At 44.1% G+C, this 25116-nt stretch overlaps 2 protein-coding genes across 7 annotated transcripts in view; one reads left to right on the forward strand and one right to left on the reverse strand.

Moving 5' to 3' along the window:
* OGFOD3 (2-oxoglutarate and iron dependent oxygenase domain containing 3) overlaps positions 1-937 on the forward strand; it is a 39754-nt gene extending 38817 nt beyond the window's left edge. Inside the window, exon 9 of the mRNA XM_035104597.2 lies at positions 12-937. Coding sequence (XP_034960488.1) covers positions 12-148 — 137 coding nt within the window. The 3' untranslated portion in view covers positions 149-937. The remainder of the gene's footprint in view (positions 1-11) is intronic.
* LOC118076404 (urotensin-2 receptor-like) lies at positions 1-25116 on the reverse strand. Of its 6 annotated transcripts, none has more exons than XM_060271821.1 (3): positions 24870-25116; positions 16121-17666; positions 282-9016 (listed from the first exon to the last, which is right to left on the reverse strand). In XM_060271821.1, exon 2 carries the CDS (start codon positions 17263-17265, stop codon positions 16189-16191), a length of 1077 nt encoding a protein of 358 aa, XP_060127804.1. In that variant the 5' UTR covers positions 17266-17666; positions 24870-25116; the 3' UTR covers positions 282-9016; positions 16121-16188. The 6 variants fall into 6 exon arrangements, with proteins under 6 accessions (XP_034955029.1, XP_060127804.1, XP_060127805.1 ...); XM_060271822.1 differs by having other exon boundaries at positions 16121-17942; XM_060271820.1 differs by having other exon boundaries at positions 16121-18324.

Here is a 25116-nt window from a genome sequence, read left to right on the forward strand (position 1 = left end):
TCTCTTTGCAGGCCGAGTTTCCTTCTTTACTTCTGGCTCCGAGAACCTCCATCACGTGGAAAAGGTCCACTGGGGCACTCGTTACGCCATCACCATTTCCTTCACCTGCAATCCTGACCACGGTATCGGGGATCCTGTTTTAACATAATGGGACAGGTGGCTAGATGGATTGACAACAAAAGCTCTGTGCAGAAGGAGGGGGGGAGTTTTAACTTCACATGTAAATTCCCCTCCATAGATCCTTCTAAACTTTATTTAATGTGAGCCATTTTCTCACACTCATCTCCCGCTTAAGTGTTGCAAACAGTGCCTTAGGGATCCCCTTTCTAAGTCTCCTGTAATCATTTTGCTTTTTGCAAGTTAATAAAGTCCTAAACCGCCCCCCTCTCACCCCACACATTTAAGGGCATGCCAGAATTCAGAGACCGCAGAACATACCACATGCACTGTCATTCCTCTAACACCGAAGCTCTCAAAAGCACTACGTTTTTGGGGAGTCCCATGGAATAGTTTGTGGGCAGATAAACACTCAGGAACATGTTGTGAAGGAGGACCTTTCTAATAAACTTGTTGAGCTTTGTTGCCCTCCCTACCTATCCCTCCACTCCTCTTTTCTTCTGTTATATGTAAATTCTGGAAAATAAGTGGGGCATTCAATCTGCAGTCTTGAGCATTCACACATTTATACACACTAGAGTACCACACTTCAAATTCTATGTACATATAACCCAGAACTACAGAATTTTATGGACATTATCCATGTGTCAAGTGTTGTTTTTCTTTAATGTTACTGCAATGTTTCTCCTTGGAAACAAAACGTGCTTTGACTACTGGAATGGACTGTTCTGTGCAAAACTGTATGTGAACTGAGAGATGGCTTCAAATGGTCAGATAGGAGGAGAATACTCGAGTGATCTCAGGATCCATTAAAGTTTGCTTTGTTATGAACTCTTTGCCTTTGTTGTACTAGTTATTCACCTACCAAAGTGAGTCTGAAATCATTTCATAGCTACTCTAGGGCTGTCATCCCTAGCTAGCAAGACCCGTGGTCAGGGATGATAGGAGTTGTTGTCTAATAACAGCTGTTGATCCAAGTTTAAGAAATATTGCAGGGCTTCAAGAATAATGAGCCAAGTTTTCTTTAGGTGAAAGTGAAATTGGCTGAACTTAAGGAAAACTTAAAATCTATCTGGGATAGGCAAAAAAAAAAGGATTCAAGAGTTTTGTACAATTGTGAAAAAGTACTTTAATCAAATTGTGTAAGAAAATGTTACATTGGAAACATCACTGGGTAACCTGTTACTTTGCGTGCCATTTTGTGTGTCGAGGCTTCCCAGAAAATTACCTTAAATAACTCACAACTGACAACAGAATTATGGTTTGGTTTTTGGCAAATAATTTAGGGCCACAACTTTATTAAATACACAATTTTAATCCGAGTGTTGGCTTAGGCTTTTGGTTATTCACTCGTCCTTCCTAAAGAAGGACTATCCCCATCTGTCCATCCAGGACAGGACTCAATCAGCTGTCCCCTTAGGACAGGACTCACCTCATCTGCCCCACGTGGCAGGACTCACATCAGCTGTCACCATTGGACAGGACTCACCTCATCTGCCCACGTGGCAGGACTCACATCAGCTGTCACCATTGGACAGGACTCACCTCATCTGCCCACGTGGCAGGACTCACATCAGCTGTCACCATAGGACAGGACTCACCACTGTCCGCTTGGACAGTTCCTGCTCCGACTTCCGCATGGAAGTCAAGTAAACATACCTGGGAGTGAGGAGGTGGCTGCGCCCAGTCATTCCCTCCTCACCTTCACCAAGAATGTTCCTCAAGGCTCTTGCTCTTAAAATTGGGCCCACCATTCCCGCCAATGGCGGGATGGTAAGGACAAGAGTGTAAGCCCCGAGATTCCTTTAACGGAATACTTCTATATGGAGCAAACGGAGGTGAGGGTAGGCATCCGTGTGCCACCCCCTCTACCAACCGATTAACCAACCAAAAGCCTAACCGCCAACCTAACAAGTTGTGACAATTTGCTAGCGCAGTAGGCGAAAACCAAGAGGCACAGCCAATCAGCCAATTGGAAAAATTCCTACTGACCCCTGAATACAGGCGGCCCCGAAGGCAATAGCAATGTCGTGCTAACCTGCAAGAAAGAAAGGGCGGGTGGGAGGGGTTCAAACGCCAGGCAAAAATGTGACCAGAAAATGGTGGACGCAGCTTTAAGAGGGGCCCCAACAACCAATCAGATCCAAGGAATTTGCATACACACGCCCCCCATTACTCAGCATGAGCTGTGGCCTTACACAAACCAAACCCTAAGCTAAATTTCTTAACAGCCCTACCACAATCCGCTTTATATTATATGATATAAAGCGCTTTAGCACAGAGGACACAAACTTCTTAAATCACACAGATTTCTGCCTTTTTGCATGTACACTGGTTATTCACTCCTGTGTCTTAGAAAGCCACCTTCAGACTATCATCTCAGCCTAATAAGCCATTATATGAAACAAGCGTTTTGTCCATGTGTGTGATGTTTCTACATGAGCTAGTTAACAAATTGGGAAATTTTCATTCCTTAAAAAATCAGGGCACTATAGTTAATAGCTTTAGAAGAAGCCAAGAAAGGCATGGTTTGAAGATGGCTTAATACCCAGCTTGTTCAAAAGCTGTTAGCCAGTTTCCCAGTTCAGACAAAATCACAAACCAAACCAATAGTTAATAGAAGACTTCCTAGTTTGTTTTCTAGTTTGAACAAAGGGGTTGTGGCTGCGGTGAAAAAGGCCTGCTCATATCTCAGCTGATTTAAAACTAAGCATCTGAACTGATCAGGCACACTTTGGATGCAACAGCTTGGGCTTAGCAGATTCATAATGCCTATAACACTGAAAAATATTAGTGTATTTCCTACTATTAGTGGATTTAATACCAACTACCCCACAATTCGCAGGTGGCACTGTGGGTTAAACCACAGAGCCTAGGGCTTGCCAATCAGAAGGTCAGCGGTTCGAATCCCTGCGACGGGGTGAGCTCCCGTTGCTCGGTCCCTGCTCCTGCCCACCTAGCAGTTCGAAAGCACATCAAAGTGCAAGTAGATAAATAGGTACCGCTACAGCGGGAAGGTAAATGGCGTTTCCATGCGCTGCTCTGGTTCGCCAGAAGCGGCTTTGTCATGCTGGCCACATGAACCTGGAAGCTGTACGCCGGCTCCCTCGGCCAATAACGTGAGATGAGTGCCGCAACCCCAGAGTCGGCCACGACTGGACCTGATGGTCAGGGGTCCCTTTACCTTTACCTACCCCACAATTCAGTATATATATGTCACTTTTCCTTCAAGCCTCCCCTGCATAACATAGATGGAAGAGTATTTTGATGACTACCCGTGATCTATGAAAAACTGAAAGAAAATATACAGGAATGCCAAGTAGAAACTCTTGGCTTTGCTGGAAAAAAAGGGAACAATTGTTAACCTGAAGTAATGAAGTGGCAAGCCCTAGCGGGCTACATTCCATTCATCTTCTGCAAGATGGATTAAAAAAGGGAGCAGTATAAACCAACTCTGTGCTCAGCCAGAAATAACAGCACATAAAGCACCTGACCTAAGTGTTGAAGAGAAGATGTTCTAACAGACCTGAAATCACAACTGCCTCCTTGGATAAGCACAAGGCTTCCATCTAAAAGAACAACTACTGGGGTAAATAAAAGAGATGGGGGAAGCTGTTTTTAGGTCCACTGGCTTGGAATGACCCATCTCCTGTCCAGCCTGGGGAGAGCATAGAGTGATGGCAGGTCTATCATAGGCATCCTCCTGTTGCTGAATGCCCCCTCTTTGTTACTCAAACCAGTGAGAAAGCCTGACCAGCAAACTATGGCGATCTTACAATGATACACAATGTTTTCCACCAGCATTCTCCCACCCAGGATTTCCTTGAACCGCAAGCTCAAGATAGGCGTTAATAAAGGGAGTGCTATTGCCAGAAAGACCTTGAAGAATGTAGAGTAATTTTTGCCAGGCATTTCACATAAAATAAACCGCAATACAACCCACATGGTAGTCTTTGTCATGGTTCTGTGTAAAACTGCATTTTAAGTATTCACAGTAGTAAAATGTACATTAAGATTTATTATTTGTCATCTGAATAACTTGCTTTTGAAAAGCGAAAACAAGAGATTCACCAGTACACAGGGTGCGGAAGTAGGAAAACCTCTCAATGAGCTTGTAGGAGCCTTGTAGAAAAGGCCAGTGTGTTCTGTTTGCAGCGGGAAAGAAAAAGAGAAGGAGAACCTCTTTTCAGTGAAAAGCATCAGAAAAGAAACTTAACTGGGGAAGAAGGGGAGAAGAGTGTAATAATCCTGAAACATGTTGGCTAGACTTCTAAATTTAAAATCAAGTCTTTGTTGGCACTTTTTGGATATTTCCCTCCTGCTCTGAGTTGCCTTTCAGCAAGACAACCAAGTACCAGGGAAATAGTTATTATTTTGAGCTGAATGCTTCTCATTTTCTACTGGGTTCAGGACCTAGCTTTTTACATACCCATATGCCCTATATTATAAAATTGTTTTCTAAATAGAATTTAATTTGCTTCAACAACAACAATAAACACTTGTGTCATGTCATTACCATTATCTATTCCAGATGGTATAAATTCCATGGGCACACATAAAAATCATAATCAACTTGCTCAAAATTTGTGTGCCGTTTAGATGTTCCTCTTAACACTTAACTGATGCTTCACAGCACACAGACCCAGTGGAGGAAACAAAAGGTGTTTTCTTCCTCAGCAACCAATTTGTTCCTTGAAATTAAGAGGGGGGTTCTTTTTAGCATTCGAGAGGCTTCCATTTTCATGTAGATTAAAAATGGCTTAACTTGAGTGGTTCACAAAACAACAACAACAGTGAAATGAAACACTGATGATTAGAACTGCTTTTAATAGTATGATCTGACTAATGCTTTGTAACCCTTAAGACCGATATTGAAGGTGGGGGACGGGAGGGGGGAGGACCCAAGCCTGCTGCTGGGCCATTTATGATGGCATGTTAACACATACAGAGTGCAACATTAAGACGATAACTTACTTTATGCCAGAACCCCTGCAGGTTAGTGATGGCTGGATCACAGTGGAACGTAAGTTCAGCTTTGGAATGAAAGTACAAGAAATGCTGATGTCTCAAGCTATTTATTTTAAGAACTGGCTAAACATGGAGTGCCTGGCGTGCTATGGTCCATGGGGTCACGAAGAGTCGGACACGACTAAACGACTAAACAACAACAAAGCTGGCAGTAATGATTTCACGGGTGACACTTGAACTCACTCTAATCCCGCTTGTGAAAGCAGCTGGCTTGATTGATTATTTTGGTTGAAGGAATCTGAAATCCATTTTTTTGATGTTGCTATGCCAGGCCAGCATCTTCATCAGTAGCCCAAGAGGCTTTTCTTGTTGCAAGCAGCCAAACCTCCCAACTACAAAACTGCAAAGCCAAACTTTTCATGCCAAGCTAATTCATTACAGTACAGGAAACCCATTCAAGGAAATACCCACCCACCAAGGAAGCCCAGCTAGAGAAGCTTAACGTGTCCAAACTGAGCATTTTGCCCACTTTACCTCCAAGTACAATAGGGAATATCTGAGGGCCAAAAGCAGCAGAGAAGTTAAGGGCAACCTAGAACCGAGGGGCATTTAAAAAAGCATTTTGTAAGCCACCCTAGGAACCTGTTGCAGGGTAGAAGTGTAAATTAAACATTGCACGTTCATGTGTCTGTTCTGTTCATATACAAAAGGGAGGAGGGTGGGTTGCCTAATTTTTGTAACAGAAGGTATGCATGGTGAGAGGAGCTTCCCCTTCTCTCCCCCCCCCCCCGGTCCCTTTTCACTGTAGGGAGTTTTCTCCTGGTACAGAACAACAGTCAGCCAGGCTTGGAAGAAAAAGACACCTTTCACTCTGGCATACCTTTTAGTGCAAAAATTACACATGAATATATCAAGGGTGCTGCCCCATTCACATATTCATTTGGCTCCGAGTTGGTAATGTGTCTGATCAATCATTTGGTAAATATACAACTGTTTTCTCCTGTTGACTCTGGAATGGAAGCAATGCCAGTCTAAGGCTTTTGAAGTCTTTGCCTTCATTCCCTTTCTCACTGTCATAACCACTACTGAAATCATTGCCATTTTAGGCTGCAATTCTAACCCAACTTCCAGGCAAGCCCCACTGAATCCAGGAGAACTCTCTTTGATGTAGACATAGTCACAATTGTGTTGTCTCTGGGCAAAGTAGGGGAGTCAAGTAAACTACCTCTATGTAGGCAGAGGAAAAGCTCCCGTTCCTCCAAATTTAACATAGTGACAACAACTGATCATGGGAAGCCAGCTCAGCAAATGTACTGCAGCAAAATATGGAAGAGAAACTTCTACTGAGTGGAACAACAGTGAAGCTTTTGGCTTATAATAGATCTCAAGAGGTCTACATTCTATTCCATTAATTCATTTGGTAGCCTCTGGTAATTGGCTATGTACACGTCTGAAGCAGATTGGCATCAGCATGGGAGTGTTGTTAAAAACAGCAAAGTGTTGGCATCCAGCCATTCCACCCTCTTACCTTTCTTCACAGCTGGAAGGTATACCTTGGGTTTTCAGACTTCTGAAACTCTTCAGAAGAGAAAAGGAAAAATGTCCTGCTACTGCCTGATAATTCTGGGGATAGGGGAGTGATCAGTTTGGAGATGGGTGGTGTTTTCCAATATTTTTGTTTTTTGGGGGATGGTGGTGTTTGTCTTATCTGCATTTTTAAGGTTTATTGCCATGGGGGTGGATTGGCCTGCTTTTTTTGTTGAGTTGTGCTGGGTGCCACCTACTTTTTTTGTTTGGTTGCTTGTTTGGGGTGTTTTGTCTTTTCTCTTTGTTAGTGTTGCCTGTGGGATTTTTTGTTGTTGTCTGGCTGGGGAGGTGCTTTGCCTATTTTTTTTAGGGGGGAGGCACGTGTTTGGGCTGGGGTTGTTGTGGTTCAGAGCAGTACCAGTTTTCTTCTGTGAAATAACTGGGTTTTTGTGCCCATGAAAGTTTCTCATATTTCCAAATGTGCCCCAAAGCCAAATAGATTGGGGACCCCATCCTAGATTTCTAATGGGCCATCAAAATAAAGCAGGCACTTATGTAAAGTAGTGCATGACACTGCATGTTTAGTTTGTCCATTCCCTTACACCCATGATGCAGCAAAAATTAGACTTCAAATCCTCTTCTGCATACTACCCACACTCCTACATGCCTTCACTTATAAGATAAAAATCTCATGGTTTCACTAACAGAACATTCCAGCACGAAGAAACTATATCTAATCCCTCACTTCCCTGTACATGTCCTGACAGGAGTAATGAAGTGCTTTTAAGATGCTCCCCCCCCCTAAAAGCATCCTGCCTCATTTACTAATGGATGAACTACCTCCCGAGGAGACAATCTTCGCTTTACAAACTTCATTACTCAGGCATGTAGCTCTGAAAGCAAGGCGCTTCCTGCAGCGTTCCCTGCAGACTTGAAGAGGATGTGAAGATGACAACTGCTGTGTGCTAAGGAACTTAAGGCTGCTATGTATATACACTGGTGGTGTATATATGATGCCCACTCAGAAGCCTTTGCTTGTGCCCACAGGGTCTCCTCTCCCCACTGAAATTAGCCTCGAAAGAAGCATTATATTGTGGCCAGTAGGTTGCAATGTGAGCATGGTTGTGGTGTGTGCCCACAAGTTTCTCCGGTTTCTAAATATGCACACACACTAGTCTGGGAGCACAGTTCAGCTTGCTTCTGCCCAGATGCACAGGATTGCAAAATATGGCATTATCTTCCTCCCTTCATAAAACTGCTTGGACACCTCCCCTCTGCCAACTCTTGCATATCATGACAAAGTATGAAGGCCCTGGACCCTTTCTTAAGAAAAATCCCAACCGATAAAGCTCAATGTGGTCATGTTAGCAAGATCTTTCCATGCAATGTAGCTTGTCATACAGGCAACACCTGCTGGAATTTCCTCTTTTACACAACTATTCAAGGGTGCAGAAGCCCTATCCTGTTTCTGCATCTGGCCACCCTAATGGAAGATTATTCTTTCTCAGTTCTAACACTGTGAGCCAAGGAATTGGACCTACAAACACAGCTTAGTGCTGTCATGTTGTCAGAAGATCTCCTACTTTATTACGCTTGTATGAGAAGAACTTCCCCAATTGTTTCTGTTAAAAGTTGACACTTCTCCCTTGTACTGTATGTGTAAAACTAGTTTTGCTTCCACCAGCCAAAAAGGAAACTGTTTCCAGTCTGCAACACGAAATGCTTGAAAATGTGCATTGGGGACTATCATTAAGGTTGCCAACCTATCAGAACAAAACTGGCATAGCCTATTTTGGGGTGCCACAGGGTTCTGTCTTGGGCCCAGTCTTATTCAACATCTTTATCAATGACTTGGATGATGGGCTTGAGGGCATCCTGAGCAAGTTTGCAGATGACACCAAATTGGGAGGGGTGGCTAATACTCCAGAGGACAGGATCACACTTCAAAATGACCTTAACAGATTAGACAACTGGGCCAAAGCAAACAAGATGAATTTTAACAAGGAGAAATGTAAGGTACTACACTTGGGGGAAAAAATGAAAGGCACAAATACAGGATGGGAGACACCTGGCTTGAGAGCAGTACATGTGAAAAGGATCTATGAGTCTTGGTAGACCACAAACGTAACATGAGTCAACAGTGTGATGCAGCAGCTAAAAAAGCCAATGCAATTCTGGGCTGCATCAATAGGAGTATAGCATCTAGATCAAGGGAAGTAATAGTACCACTGTATTCTGCACTGGTCATATACCTCACCTGGAGTACTGTGTCCAGTTCTGGGCACCACAGTTCAAGAAGGATACTGACGAGTTGGAACGTGTCCAGAGGAGGGCAACCAAAAAGGTCAAAGGCCTGGAAACGATGCCTTATGAGGAACGGCTTAGGGAGCTGGGTATGTTTAGCCTGGAGAAGAGAAGGTTAAGGGGTGATATGATAACCATGTTCAAATATATAAAAGGATGTCATATAGAGGAGGGAGAAAGGTTGTTTTCTGCTGCTCCAGAGAAGCGGACACGGAGCAATGGATTCAAACTACAAGAAAGAAGATTCCACCTAAACATTAGGAAGAACTTCCTGACAGTAAGAGCTGTCCGGCAGTGGAATTTGCTACCAAGGAGTGTGGTGGAGTCTCCTTCTTTGGAGGTCTTGAAGCAGAGGCTTGACAGGCATATGTCAAGAATGCTTTGATGGTGTTTCCTGCTTGGCAGGGGGTTGGACTGGATGGCCCTTGTGGTCTCTTCCAACTCTATGATTCTATGATAACCTATGCTCTGGCTACAAAATTCAACAATTGGGAATTGACAGAGTTGTAGGATCCTTCTCAAAGATTTGCCTCTGGTTAATTTGCAGTAATAGCCAGCCTGCCTGATTCTGATGTATGATCCCCATAAGTGCCAATGCTATAGGCTACCGAAATAAACTTTCCCAGCTGTATTTTCCAATACCACTAGGCTTTTATTCCAAAGCCTGAAAAGCAACACTCTGTAGCATACTTTCATGGGAAACTGCACAGCTGCAGTCTTGATGTATTTCAGTTATGAAATTAACACCTTGTAATTACAGAAGAATCAGAGAGAGAGAGAGAGAGAGAGAGAGAGAATGAATTCCAATCTTCATACAGCAAAACAAGGCTTTCTGGAAACACAGGGATTCTCTCCACTGTCACTAGCACAGCGGGCTCAAAAGCAGTCACCTGAAATTCAGTTCAGTATCTCCTTTGCAGTCCATTGCCTTAGTGTGGTTTCTCTACCAAGCCATGCATGGAGAAAATACATTCTGCCACTGTGCCTTTGTTGCTGAAAAGTGTTCAAATGCAGTAACACGGATTTATAGCTATCCCTTCAAGTTGTCGCCTGAAATAGCAGTGTGTGAGGCTTCTATTGGTGCACTTACGAAGCCCTGACCTTGACGCTGCCACCTGATCCCATCTAGAAATGTAGCAACAGGACTGGTGTCGGGAGGATGGCTCTACCCCACCCCCTGCTACTGGTCACCTGAAACAAGTTAGAATTGTCCTCTATTTGGGCTCCCAGCACTCTCCCTGGGACAGGCTTCCTCAGCCTCGGCCCTCCAGATGTTTTGAAACTACAATTCCCATCATCCCTGACCACTGGTCCTGCTAGCTAGGGATCATGGGAGTTGGAGGCCAAAAACATATGGAGGGCCAAAGTTGAGGAAGCCTGCCCCAGGACAACTGCCTTTCTGGTTCTGATCTGCAGCCTCCTCGCTTGCTTTTGCCTAGCTGCAATGTGTCCTTGAGCCAAGCCATTCTGCTTGCTTGGATGCATAAAGGTTGGAGAGATGTGTATATGCAGAAGCCTCTGATTTTGTGTTGCTGGAATGTGTTCTACCACCCAGCAGTAAGAATCACACCCACTGCTTCCCACACTCTTCTCTCTGGCCTGCCCACTTCTGAAATGCAGCCTGCAAAAGTTTGCGCGTGACAGCATGTGGCCCTTGATCCTATAAAAGGCTTCCCAGCCTTGCTCTATTGCAGGATTTCCCAAACTTGGGTCTCTAGCTGTTTTTGGATTACAATTCCCATCATCCCTGACCACTGGTCCTGCTAGCTAGGGATGATGGGAATTGTAGTCTCAAAACATCTGGAGGGCCAAGTTTGGGAAACCCTGCTCTAGGGCAACCAGGCTGAAAAGATTTGGTAAATGAGAAAAGAGGAGGTTGTTGTTTTTTTCTCCCAGGGGATCTATGTAACATAAAATAATCAACAATGGTATATGTTTTCTCAGGAGTTGGCCAGTTGAAAACAAACAAGTAAAAACAACAAGGCAGCGCTCTGGTGCATTTAACAGTTCTGTGAAAGAGGGAATTTGGACAGCCACTGCTTATTATGGAAGGGCTGAAGATAAACAACATCTACTGAAATTCCCTCTTCTGAGCAATCATTGTGCAGGAAGAGCTCTGTCTTCATTTCAACTTGTTACCCTCAAGAATCATAAAGGGAGTTCTCGAAGGGTTCCTTCCTCCTGCTGCTGTCTCATATTTAGTTTGGATGATTTGCCTCTTTTCTGCCCTGATTAACTCAACAGGTCTAATCCACCCTTCCTCCTAATTCCAATGTTACTATCAGCCTGCTCAATAGAGCGGCTAAATAGGCTGAAGTAATAAGAAATGGCGTGCAGCACAATTTTATGCTTGTTTACGCGCAAGCGAGTCCCACTGAGTTCAGTGGGGACTACTGCCAAGGAAGTGTGCACAGAACTTCATCTTGAGAAGTCTCTGAGCAATTTGATTCAGCAAGTATTCAGTACACCCAAGAACCCGCCAATCCCCACATGCCGTGTGCTACTAGCTTTGAAGCATCATGCAAGTCATTAAAAATGTACAGCTTTTATGTTCAATTATGTATAGGAACATTTATTTTAAAACACCGGGGTGGTGGTGGTGGAATGAATAAAAAAAAGTGTGTTTTCCTTTCCTTTAAAAAGCAAAGCATCAGCAGAAACCCATCAGATTCAAAGGTGTTCCTCTTTGCATGTAAGGATAAAAACTCTCTAAAGATGCTTGAAGGGGCCAACTCTCTTTTTTTAAGAGAGGGAGGGCTAAAAATCCAGGCTCCCCCCCAAAAAAGGTATTTTGAAAGATGGTATAGATGTCAGGCGCCATATTGGCATCCGGCCATCTTCACTTGGTCGCAAGTGGCCAATAGCTAGGTGCAACAGGCGCCTAGCACCTGACGAATTTTGAACGCTGACCCAAAGGTTGATTCAGGTATCATGCCATCCGCATCAAGGACACCATACAATGGCAGCTTTGTACCATGGCTATAACCTCTGTAATCAGAACACCATCTGCACCTGCCCTTTCATAAAGGGGTGACACCATTCCACCGCTGCTTAGTCTTAGTGGTGGCTAGCCACTTTGAAAGTTGCTCGCCATGAGGGTTCCTTTTATTGAGTAAATAGGCCAGCCTGAAGAAGGGTTTCTGTGCCATCTCATAGGGTGCCATCATGTATGAAGAAGTCCTAAATGGCTGAAGATGAAAAAGATCACAACTACTGTAGCTTTGACACTTTACTAACTCCAAGCTGCTGTGCCTTTCGGTATAGGAAGGTCATCAGACATTTGACTGCTGTAGTCTTTCATCTAGGAAGGAAAACTCTTAATCGCTTAGCCCTAGTTCCCTATAAGAGAAAGGGAGAGCAGCATGGGGCCATTTGTGCATGGAAATATTCCCTTGATCTTTACAGCAACAGTCAGCAACAGAATCTCAATGAATTAGGTTGGGGTAGAGGAAGTTTTCTCCAAATTAAGCCACGTAGTGGTACGTATAAATGCAGTAATACATACCAAATTGAATATGGATGTTTTAGAAATGCCAGGGCACTGCTATTTAGAACATTTACTACCTCACAAGAACAAGCCATAAATGTGCCTGCCCCTTTCATTTTCTTATTACAGACGTAATTCTCCAGAACCTATTTATGAAGTATCTGTAAGGGAAATTTGCTATTACCTAGGCTGTGCAGGGAAATGGGATCATGATGACTTCAGGAGCGCTACACCAAGAACAAATTTGCCTTATTAAGTCTAATTCAGATGCCCCAGACCATTAAGCAGTATCAACCAAAAGCATTGGCGTTTTGTGTTAAGGGAATTTGTAGTGATGGAGAAAGCTCCCAAGAGTGACAAGGTGAGCTGTTGTGATGTCACAGAATGTTCACAGAGAAGCAGAGGTTCACATGGCTCACATGACCCATAATAGCGCTTGCTCTCACAGCTGGGAAGCCTACTTGCACATACTGCTGTGCGCTTACCGGATCCGTTCTCACAATCCACCTAACAGAAAGATTGGGCAAACTATTGTACAGTGAAGATGTAGACCAGAAACCTAAGAACAGGCCTACTGTGCTAAGCTAAAGAAGCTCTGGACAACGGAAAGCTGATAAACAGGTCAGTTTTTATAGGGAAGTAGAAGTCCATCTGACCACCACCAATGAAAAAGCTGAGTGGGAAGAGGTCCCAGGCAATAGAGAAATGAAGGAACAGGCAGCCCAGAGCCATGGGTCACTGAGTGAAAGGTGCAAAGAGACAGAAGCCTGAGGATAAAGCAGGTGAAGGAGAAAGAGGAAGAAGTCAAGCGCCAATAAGAAAGGAGGCTAGCGAGTGGGGACCCAGCATCACTCAGGGCACAAAGGCAGAAATGGCTGTTGACTGAAAGGGAAAACGGGAGCATTCTCCCTTTATCTGACAAGGCGGCTTTCTGAGAGTGCATGCGAACAGTGTTAGAAACTCAAGTATATAAGCTAGGTGCCAAATGGCTCCTTAAATCAAGGTTGCAGTCACCAAAACAGAATGTCTAGGTGCCATTTTTTTTTTTGCAAGATGGCTCTAAAGTCTTATCCTTCAAAAGACGGACTGACTGTGATTGATTCTCAGTTAAACATCTGGCTAGTTCAGATGACAACCTTGAGCTAGGGTTAAGAGCTTTGAGAACTTAAAGAAGAAAAGTCACTTGATCCTGGGACAGTCCACATATATACTGGCCTATTCCAACCTCTCTTTCTTAACAGTGACTGCTACTGCTCAGGCTGCATAGGAAAAAAAAAACATCCTGGTTCCCGAAATTCATTCTGATTGTGCAGATTAAATAAAACTGATGGGATTCTACAGGATGGGGTATTAGTGTGTGGAAACAGTCCCGATCCAATGATCCCCAGATGGTGAAGAGGTCAAGCGCCATCCTGGTGACCAGGCATCTTCACTTGGCTGCAAGTGGTTGAAAGGTAGGTGCAAAATGCCTGGCTAATTTTGAACACTCTGTGTGGCACAAGGAATTGGCCAGCATAAGGAGGAAAAGCCTCTTGGAAGGTGTAGGCTTCAGATCAGGGGCCTAAGGAAATAGGTGGTGGAAGAAAGGTGGGACCCAGGAGAAGATTGTGCAGGGGAAATTCTCCTAGCCTAGGTGTGGGGAATTACATACAATCATCAGGAAAGGAGGCAAGAATGCTGTGGATGAGGCTTGGGCACCTTGGGCCACAATACCAAGAGGCCACAGGGTTGTCAGACTCCTGTATCATTAAAAGTTGGAGTGGAGAATTTTTCCACATGGCTTCTCTCATCACAGCTCAGTCCAGTGGGCAGCCATAAGGAGGCAGGGAGAGCCGAGGGACAGGAGAAGAAGGCTCATGGCGCTGAAATGAATTTCACATAATGATTTGTTTTATCGACAGCTTTTTAAAGTGTGGGTAAGCAGGTATTTAAGTGTCTGTGGAAAGTAATTGTCAGGATACTTACAAAGGATGACATTCAACTAAATAACCGAGTGAGTGCAAAGAGTACTGCTATCACAAAATGACTTATTCTACCCCCAAATATACGCCAGAGGGTTGGGGGAATTCCCAGAACAGATTTAGGAGTGTGTGGTGGGAGAGGATTTCTCATTCTGTGGCACAATGAGAAATCCCGGTGCTGGTAGAACATTAGCCTGAGGGTTGTGTAGCATACAACCCACAGAATTTATTTCTGTGGGACTGCTGTGGATCAAAGAGTTTGGGATTTCTCAGCTCCTGGGTATCATTTATAGTGGGAGCAGTTTCACTTCTCGCCAGCATTCATTCCAGGCTAACAGTTATTTAAAATGTAGCTTTCACACACTCTGGACTACCCTGAGTTTTCCTTACCATTCATTATTGGTGTATTATGTTGAGGGGGGAGAACAAAAACACACTTTATTCCCAGGAAAAGTACATATATATTTAAAACTTCTATCCTATTGCTTGGGTTATGTAGCATCACCCCCCTTCCACACTGGACTTTTCCACATAGATGAATTTAAAAACAAGTATTAATAAATGGTCCTGACCTTGCAGAAGCAGCAATTTTATCAAACTATTCCAACATTATCTTCCAAACAAAGATAAAGACTTTCCACATCATTTAGGACCCAAAAGGCAGATTTTGGGCATATAGGCTATTTTTGGAAGGGTATTGGCCATTTAGAAAGACTAATGAGACTGCATGTTTTTCAGGGACTATCAGCCTCAAAATCAAAACTGGTGTAAGGCGTTCTGGAGCTTCAGACATACCAGTAAAAACAACCTGTGACTGCACATAGTTTGTCCAACCCTAATTAAAGAAATCACTGTGAGTGGACTTTTATTCTTGCTATATTAATAGTAGAAATTAATTAAGAGGGGTGTATATTCTGTATGGATAGAAAAACTCTTAAATTCTTCTAAGCCAGCAGGTTTCAACCTGTTCAGGTATATGGAACATTTTCCTCTCCCTTCTCAATATTCTCCTCCTCCTCCTCAAATTTCTGCCTTCACCACATTTACCAAAAACAAAATGGTAGTGGTGGCCTACGTCGGTTGCATTTTTATTTGGGTCCAGACTCCAGATCCACTAGCAAAACTAATATTCAACCCAATTCTAACCCTATCCAGAAGCAAGAGTCTTTAATAATGATACTCTTTTAAAATATTACCTTAATCTAAAGAAAGATTATTTATGAAGGCCGCTGACACTGTATAACTAAAGCTGTCACAGTCACTGGCTTCAACAATGAGCTAAATGCCTATTGTTTGCAAAGCAGAATGGCGCAGTGTTCTCAGACAGGTGTAAGTAAGTATTGTAAGTCAAATCTAACATTCAAGTGGAAAATGAAGATTTGTGTACTAAACATGCCTACTCAGAAGTCCCACAGAGTTCAATGAGACTTACTTTCAAAGTAAGAAAGCTAGGACTGCAGCCTGAATCCTGGCTGCAGTGCCATCAAGGAAGACTTACTTCTGAGTTAACAAGCTTATTGCACAATGCTGCACATATTTACTCCAAAGTTTCACCAGTGCTTAATGGAACTGTTGGTAGTTGGCACAGTTAGGCTTGCAGTACTTGCTTGGAAACAAGTCTGGCTGAAATCAAAGGGATTTACTTCTGAGTAAGCAAAACTAGGCTCATTCTACACAAGCCTTTCTTTACTTAAGTGTCCCTCTGAAGTGGGCTCAACTCCTCCCAAACTTTAGTCAAACACATAGGAGGCCTTACCTTGCCCAGGCCCGCCTGGATCTCGGAGGTGTTTGCAAGCTGCTCCTAAGAAACCGGGGGAAGAGAGTTCATTTGCAGTCCCTTAACGTGGCCATGCTCAGGGCCTCGGACCCGGACTCGCCCTGGGTGCCGGAGGAGGTGGATCGCCTCCAGGAGCAGTGCAGGCTGGAGCCCCTCTTGCGGAAGGACGAAGTGAAGCGGTAGAAGTTGCTGTGCCTGTTGCGCAGGTACTCGCGGTAGTTCCTCGTGAGCAACGTGTAGAGGAAAGGGTTAATGCAGCTGTTGCTGTAGGTCAGGCAGGTAACCAGGTAGTTGATGCACTTCTGGGTGTGAGGCGCGAGCCCGAGGGGCCCGTGGTAGAGGGACACCAGCTGCCAGATCCAGAAGGGCAGGAAGCAAGCCCAGAAGACCAGCACGATGGTGAAGACCAGAATGAGCACCTTCTGGCGCGGGGAGCGCTTGGGCTCCTTCTTGCGCGGAGGGTTCCTCTGCGACTCCAGGTAAGTGGTGGCCAGGCGCGCGTACAGGCAGCCGATGATCAGCCCCGGGGCCAGGATGCTGGTGCTGAACAGCACCGTCAGGTACAGCCGGTAGGCGTCGGGGCTCCAGGTGGGCGCGCAGATGTGCTTCCCGTCCTTGCTGCGGCTCAGCGTGACCATCAGCATCATGGGCAGCGTGAGCAGCAGCGACAACCCCCAGACGGCGCCGGCCGTGGCTTTGCTGAAGCGCCGCGACCGCTGCCGCGTAGCCAGCGGCCTGGTGACAGCCAGGTAGCGCTCAGTGCACATGACGGTCAGCGTGAAAATGCTGGCGTGCATGGTGAGCAGGTCCAGGCTGAGCAGCACGCGGCAGCCCAGCTCGCCGAAGTACCAGTCCTGCGCCACCGACGTGCCCACGATGAACGGGATGGAGCACAGGTACAGCAGGTCGGCCAGCGCCAGGCTGGCGATGGAGCCCGACAAGGGCGCGCCGCGGGCGCACCGACCCGAGCGCCACAGCAGCCCCAGTGTGTACACGTTGCCGGCCACGCCGGCCACATACATCACTGACAGCACCGCGCCGAAAGCCCACGCGGCCGCCGTATCCCCGGGCCCGCTCGACGAGGCATTGCCCGGCCCGCCGACGGCGCTCCAGTTGCGCTCCATGGTGGCCGGGCGCACGCGGAGAGAATGGGGCAGCCCGGCCGTCTCCCGCCCAACTTGCAGCGCGCCGCGGTCCGAGCAGCCAATCGCAGAGCCCGCTTTCTCTCGGGCCCGCCCCTCCTGGCGTCGCCTCTTCCCTCTCCGAGCGCCGCAGTTTTTATCCGAGGAGTCCCACTCCGGGAAAGGCAGACCTGCGCAACGACGGGGAAGGCATGCTAATGAATGGAGTCGGAGGAGGGCAGGCGCTGTGCAGGTGGTCTGGGCGGCGATTCCCTCTAAGCGAAAGCAACCAAAAGTCTCCTGGAGCCATTAAAGACTAACACATTCCATATGGCATAAACTTTCCCAAGACGGCAGTCTGAGTCTGCTCCAACAGCTGCATGAAGTGTCCGCCCGAGTTGCGTCTGTTCGCGAGGGGAGGGAGCACAGTCAGTGAGCTCGTGAAACGCACAGATAGGGATAACGTTGCCACCCGTCCTATATCATACAGGACTGTCCCGTATTTCAATGTAAAATGCTACATCCTGTATTGATAGAATTTCGTCCTGTATTTCAGGTATCTCTCTGGCTCTCTGCCAAATGCATGTGTGTGAAAGTTCATCCATTTAAGCTCTGGGTAGCCAAGCACAAACAGATTTACAAATTTCTGTGACAAATTCCAGAGGGGCCATCCTGTTAGGCTGCAATAGATTGTAATGGATTGCTTTGAAGTCACTTCAGCACCAGATAATTAAAAAATTGCAACGCCCCACCCTGTATTTTGCCAAAACAAAGGTGGCAACCCTAGGGCTGATTCACAAAACAGTTGGTTGCTAGCAGGCATTTTGGCATCGGTGAGCCAATTACCGCATGTTGTGGTTTGATAATAATCCATCATGCCAATGGTACGGTAGCATTTAACTTGTTGGATGGAGTTTGCTCTTTTGCTCCAGGGTGGCCACCTTAAGCTCAGTTACAGAGAAATGTTCCCTCTTCCCCTGCCGCTAGTGTCTTGGTATACTGCATTTCTGATGTCAGATTTGTGCCTGCTTCTTCTCTTGCATAGAGACTGGCCTTTCTATCCTACACAGAATGCAGAAGGGCATTATTGGCAATCCTCATAAAAAAGTTTCTTGTCAGTGAGGAGGCAAAATTACAACCTCTTTTGTTTGAAAGTGGAAGAGGAGAGTTGGTGGACTTTCCTTCCTTGGAGGTTTTAGATCAGGTTGCATGGTCACCTGTCATGTATGATCAAGTCCAACTGCAGGGGGTTGGACTAGGTGATGCTTGGGATGCCTTCCAATTCTACAGTTCTATGAATTTATAAGATACATACAGGAACTCCAGAGTCTTGGAATGATCCACCCCATTCCCTACAGAGTCCACACATGGCTGGAAGACAGGAGCAGGGTGGAGTTCCACCTCAACCAACAGCGAGTTTTGGTAGTATAAGCTGGGAAAGGGAATGTTTCCTGCTAAATGCTTATCAACCAAAGCAGGATTCACTAGTGGAGAAGGTTGTCAGAAGAAGGACTCTAGAATGGGAGGCTTCTCATTTTTATTTTTACTATCACACACAATCCAACCTGCACCCATGCTAGAAAGTTCTGAAAATGTGAGCCATAAGCAAGCCTCACGGGAGGAAATGCAGCCTGGTGTTGTCATGGGAGACGACTAAACACCTTCAGCAACACCCTTTTCGTTTATGTTCTCATTTACATTCTCAGTCTCTATATACTTAAAGTCTGAGGCTTGCTAGAGAGGAAAGCACACAGAATACTTCTGATGCACACTTTGACTTCCTAGATCAACTGTAGTACAGAGGAGCCCAGACCTCTTTATCCTCAGAGCTCCTTCTGGAGAGACTCTTTGACTTGGTGCAGTTTGCATGGAACACTTGAATTTACATGTTCCGATCTGCTAAGGGCTGTATATATTTTGAGGTGTGGCTGATACAGTAACTCTGGGGCATACAATCTACAACCTATTGCTTGTGCTGGATTGTTATGTTATTAATAAAAATGCAAAAAATATTGAGGCAAAGGTCTGCATTTCAGGCAAAGGTCTGCAATAAAGCCCCTAATTTTTTTTTTAAAAAAACCAAAAGAACATCAGGAGGAGGAAAGTGGTGCTTAACCCTTACCCCACAGGTTGTTTTTTTCTGTTAAATGGATGTGGAACCAATCACATGGGTGAAGGAAATAAACCGGGAGCTGATTTTGAGCTAAACATTATTTGGCTGGAAAAGACCCAAGCGCCTTGCTGATCCTCTGCTCAAGACTTCAATTATTTTGGGCTGCTTTTCTTTACAAACTGTCAGGATTTTGATGTGTATATTTGTGTGTAGTTTGTCTGCAAAATAACTGACATGTTAAGGGATTCAATCTACTTTCTGAAATAAAGCTGTTCCTGGGCTTTGTGACAATTCAGCCCACACAAATGACACCCAGAAACCTCTAAGTCACTCTACTTCTTCATGCCTTTTGGATTTTGGAACAAAAACTCTCAGTACACATTTTCCAGGAAATGTAAGGGTGAAGGAGAATAAAGGGTTTATGACAGGAACAGATTTGCTTCTAGATAAACTGTTAAACATAGAATTTTTTCTTCGCTATTTCACTTGGACCTTTTCCTTTTCTTCAGACATCTCTTTGGCAAAGCCTTACTATTTGAATGAATTGGAACAGAATACATAATGTGAACCAATACAGAAAAAAACAGATGTCATTCATTGCTTTCCTCAGCTAGCCAGTACATAATGTTCTGGGGATATTCAGAGCCGGATCTATACTTTGGCAGGCAGCATTCAATATTCTGTACAGATATACCACAGTCTTCTTGTCCTGAATGGCTGATTATTTGGTGTGTGTGTTTTCCTCATGATATCCATCATCAGATTTCTACCCCCTTTCTTTTCCCTTGCATTTTACTATTTTTTTATTTCTCATCTTTACAGCATCATTCACATATATTTGAAATTGCATTTTTAAAGGTCAGACAAGCAAGGCCAGCCCAAAACATTTTGCTGCTTGAATCAAAGGAAAAAATGGCACCCTGTCTTGATTCCATATACAGAAGCCATCTGGACTGAAAGCTCAATGCTTGATTCAAGGACACTTGTGAAGGGCTAGAACCCTGTTATATACAGCACCTGAGGGCAGAAGATGAGTGAAGGGGGAAGCAGGACACAGGTGTAGCATACATAGTTCTGTCCAACAAGAGGAATAGCTGAGAGGACTAGGTGGAATTGCCGGGGGACTCTTCCCTAGCATCTACTGCATGAAGTAGTCACCTCACTTTGCCTAATGGTAGGACAGGCACTACAGGCTCCTCCCTTGTACATACAAGGATTTTTTTTGAGAACAGCTCAGAAACAATGTCTAGTGTTGTGCCCTAGTTCATGCAGACTTCTGCCTTATTAGCTCACCCTTAGCACCACCAAGGTCATTATCAAGTTCATTACACACAACTTCTTCCTGTTTTGGTCCAGTAAGTAGAACACTGTTTGATAAAATGGTTTGTGGTATCCACCCATGAGGAAAATAGTTGTCATCCTTCAAGCATCCTTCTGTCTTTCTGGTCCAATCTGTATTCCCTGTTGGCAGTCCAATGAGTATCTGAAAATTATCTCACTGTCATAAAATTGGATACAGATTAGGAGCAATTTATAGTCTGAATTCCCTTTGTGCACAAAGGATGGTCTGCAACTCAGAAGCAGTCCTTGTGACATTTCATCTGGTCCTTGAATCTGCTAAATCTTCATTAAGTTATGATAAGAAGTTTGTGCACAGTTCACACTGATATTTTTTCGTGTTTTGAGAAATATAGACATTCCACATGGTGACATTATAGCTGTTATCTGGGTTTGTTCATGTAATATAATTGTCTGAATTGTTGTACCTAAGTGTTTGTGCTCCATAATTTTTAACGACTCCAAGTTGTTCATGGAGCGCAATCACTTGTGTAGACAGGGTCATTGTGTGCAGAACAATACACTTCCAGGCCCTGGGACATTGAATGGAGAACAGGGCAGCCTTCCAGGGTACCCCTTCACCTCTCACAACTGCAGCCACTCTGTTGAAGTAGAGCAGAACCCCCTATCAATCCTTCATCTGTTTAGCAATATCAATTCACATCATTATGTAAGCTTATGTAAACAGTACTAATATTTATACTAGGATCTCATCTTGTAATTGCCATGCATGTTCCCATTAGACTATTTGGATAAATCAATTGCACTGCATTTCCAGGCTTTTCCTTGGTTGCTAATTACCCTTATTCAAAAATCATTATGTTGACTTAAAAAGGACTAAATGCCAAATTTTGAATTTTTCACCCCTGGCCTGTTGGGTTATGTTATTCAAAATGACCACTGCCTGAAGCCATGAGCAGGAACTTTCTAATGATCTTATCACATGTTGCTTAAGTTTTGGCCTTAGGTAACTGTGAATTTATGACAGTTGGCAACCATGTGTTTTTCATAATATACTGGAACGTAACAGCTGCCATCACTTGAGAAATGAATGGGAAATGTGATAAGTACTGTAGCTTGCCCCCCCTTTTCTTTTTAAAGTGCCATTTTCTGGGCTTGGTAAGTCAGACCTGTTTGTAACCATTTTTGTACATTATGCTTGCCTGTATAAGAAAATATAATTAAAAATTAAGCCTGTAAAAATAAGATGTAAATACAGCCCTTAGAGTCAGATTTTATTGTCTATGTTGGTTTATTAAAATCTGGAAACCCCTGAAGAGTGTGTCAAAAACCACTCAAGAGCTCTCTTAAGCAAACTGAAATAGCTGCATTGAACAGATGGATTTAATTAAAGGTTCCTGAAAAATAACTTTGATCCTCATATGGTTTAGATGAATCCTTGGGGGAGATAAAACAATAATTGCTTCCATGCTGAATTGCATTAGGTTTTGAAAATGATTTTTTAAAAACAAAAGCAAACTAATGGCTTCAATGAGAGATGGTCCAGCTCCATCTGTTTCAAGCATAGCGCTTTGTACTCATCAGTTTTAGCATCATAGAGATAGATTTTTAATTGGGTATAAATTTGATGTCAGTAGAAATATTTCCTTTTTCTATCTGGGGTCCAGAAGAAAAGATTCCAAAGTCCACATTGGCAGTGTCTTTATTAGGACCAAAGGAACTGTCACAAAATAGTGATCATGCATTTGAGGTCTTCAGAACTCTTCCTCAGGCTGTATTGTGATGCAAAGCAAGGAGGAGGGGGCAATGGGTGGAATTTTGTGGGAAGGGGATGCCACTCTGTTCATATGAAAATGCTGTTGGTTACATCTTATTTTGAATTTATCTTGCCTCAATGTTGTGTGCCCTTAGAAAGCAACTTATGAATAGCAGCTTGATTATCACCACATGTCTACTCAGAAATAAATGACATTGAGTATAATGGGGCTTCCCCCCAGGTGAGCAGATAAAGGATTGCAGCCTCAATTCTCCAACATTTTCTAGGGCCCTATTTTTAAGCGGCACAGCAGACCAAGCCTGAGAAAACTATGTGCTCCCCTCCTGATGTTGCTGAACTAACCTGACCATTACCTATGTTGGCTGATGGGAGTTGGAGTCTAACAATATTATCCACAAACCACAGAGATTCCCCACCCCTGCATTAGAGAGTGACGGGATGTGACAGCAAAAGATTGGCTTGTGATTTACTTCTTGGCTTGCGAAATATGATAACATCTGTTACAGAACTGGTGGTCTTTGTGACATGAGCCCAGCCCTGCTGTTCCTACTGTGTTCTGACCACTGGAAATAGGCTTAGGAAAGGTTGGCTGGGCAGAAAAGGGGGAGCTAGGTCTCAAATAAAACATTGAACCTCTTTTAGATTTCTGCATTAGATTGTTGCTGTGTCAAATGCTTGATGTGTTTACTTGTGCAAAGAGCTCCTTACTGAGGGAGTGGGAGAAGTAATTCTTTTTACCATCTCATGGTTTTCTCATTTTCTGACAGTTACTGCATTGTCTTCAGTGATACACATCACAGAGGACTTCTAAATATACTCGTGTTACAACGACTTGCTGTACAAATCTGCCTAGCATGAATTCCGCCTTCCCCTCATCTTGATGAAAGGGTTCCTGCTTTGTCACTTAATCTTTTGTAAGCCATGGTGCAAAATGAGCAGCAACAGCACCAGCATCACCTGCACAGTTAGTAGGGCCTGTCCTACCATTAGATAAAATGAGGCAGGTGCCTCAGGTGGCACATACTTTCCCCGATGCCTTCTGAGCCCTACAGTTGTCTGCACCATGGAGTCTCATCATGGCTGCAACTCTTTGCTGCCTTCCGGTGCCATGGAAGAAAGTTAAAGTAAGCTTCAACTGCTACGGTAGTCCAGTCATTTTCTGTACAGTATATCAAATGGGGTGCAGAAGGGAGGCATCTTATCCTTTGCCTCAGGCAGCAGAGTGTATTGGGCCAGCCTTGGCAGCAACTGAAGTGGGCAAATCCACCCACCCACCCACCCACCCACTGTTGCCTCTTGGAACAGTATCACCACACCACAGCTACTTTTGATTTTTTTTGGGGGGGGGGAGGAAAACCAATATAAAAATGCTAAATAATAACAATAAAATAGATCAAGACAGAGAAACCAGTAGGAGAACACTTCAGTCTCCCAGGACATTCTATACAAGATCTCAAAGCAGCTGTTTTATTACAGAAAAAATGTCAGAAACAGACTGGAAAGAGAAGTTGCTGAATTGCAACTCATTAGCAAGCTTAGAACCATGGAGCCACCTGAAATGAACAAAGACATAGGATTCTTATCTCATTATACATGATCAAGCTTTCCTTAGCACCTCAGCCCTTGCTCCCCCCCCCGCAAGACCAATTGCAGTCATTAACAGTCATTAACAGTCATCAACAGGTTTACCACTCCTATCAGCCCATCACCCATCCCCATCACCCCCACCCTCTGAATATACATAAGGGTCTGGTGGCTTCTGTTTCAGTGTATCTGATGAAGTGTGCATGCACACGAAAGCTCATACCAAAATAAAAACTTAGTTGGTCTTTAAGGTGCTACTGAAGGAATTTTTTTATTTAATAAAATAGATGTATTTACATTATCATTATGTATTGCTATTATGTCTATTTTTAAGATTGCCTGTAATCTAAACTGTGTTAGGAGACAGAAATGGGCGAAAATAGCACATGCAGGGCGATAACCCTGGCACTCTGCCCAAATCTGAGATTTTTGTCATAGGCTGGCTTGTTTACATGGCCCCAATTCATAAACATCTGCAAAGATACACCTCAGTGTACAACACACACATACCTGTAAGATTATTGTCTGAAAAGAACCTGTGATCCAAAGTCTAGAAACTCTGCAGTTGTGGAGTTTACACACAGAACAAAAAGCTGAATTTGTGCGAAATCTTGATAATTGGAGACACAGGCAGGGACTTTCTTGTTTTTAATTCTCAGCACGTAGAAAACATTAGGTAGTTTGGAAATAACCTTAAAACAACATCCATTCTTTGTATAAAGTCCCGTTGCCATCAACAAGGTTTGGATTCCTCACAGTCATGGTTGTGAACCAGAAGCCTTTTATCTCCAGCATATTTCTGCTTCCAACTGTGAAAAGATAATAATTATTTACCTTCAGGGACGTGAAGAAGCCCATGGATTATCCGTGGATGAAAGCATGGAAGAAATCCTACAAAATTTATGCAGTTTCTCTTGCTGCATCGCCTGCGTTGAAGTAGTTTGGGTGATGGCAACAGGAGCTGCTTTGTAACACACCCATCGGGAAGTTCATTGGCATTCTTAGACCCATGTAATAACTAGGCATTTAATCAATTATAATCACCCCAAACAAACACAGTATGAATGGCTATGTGTTTAAA

Source organism: Zootoca vivipara, chromosome 2 (genome assembly GCF_963506605.1).
Source record: "Zootoca vivipara chromosome 2, rZooViv1.1, whole genome shotgun sequence".
Classification (NCBI taxonomy): Eukaryota; Metazoa; Chordata; class Lepidosauria; order Squamata; family Lacertidae; genus Zootoca; species Zootoca vivipara.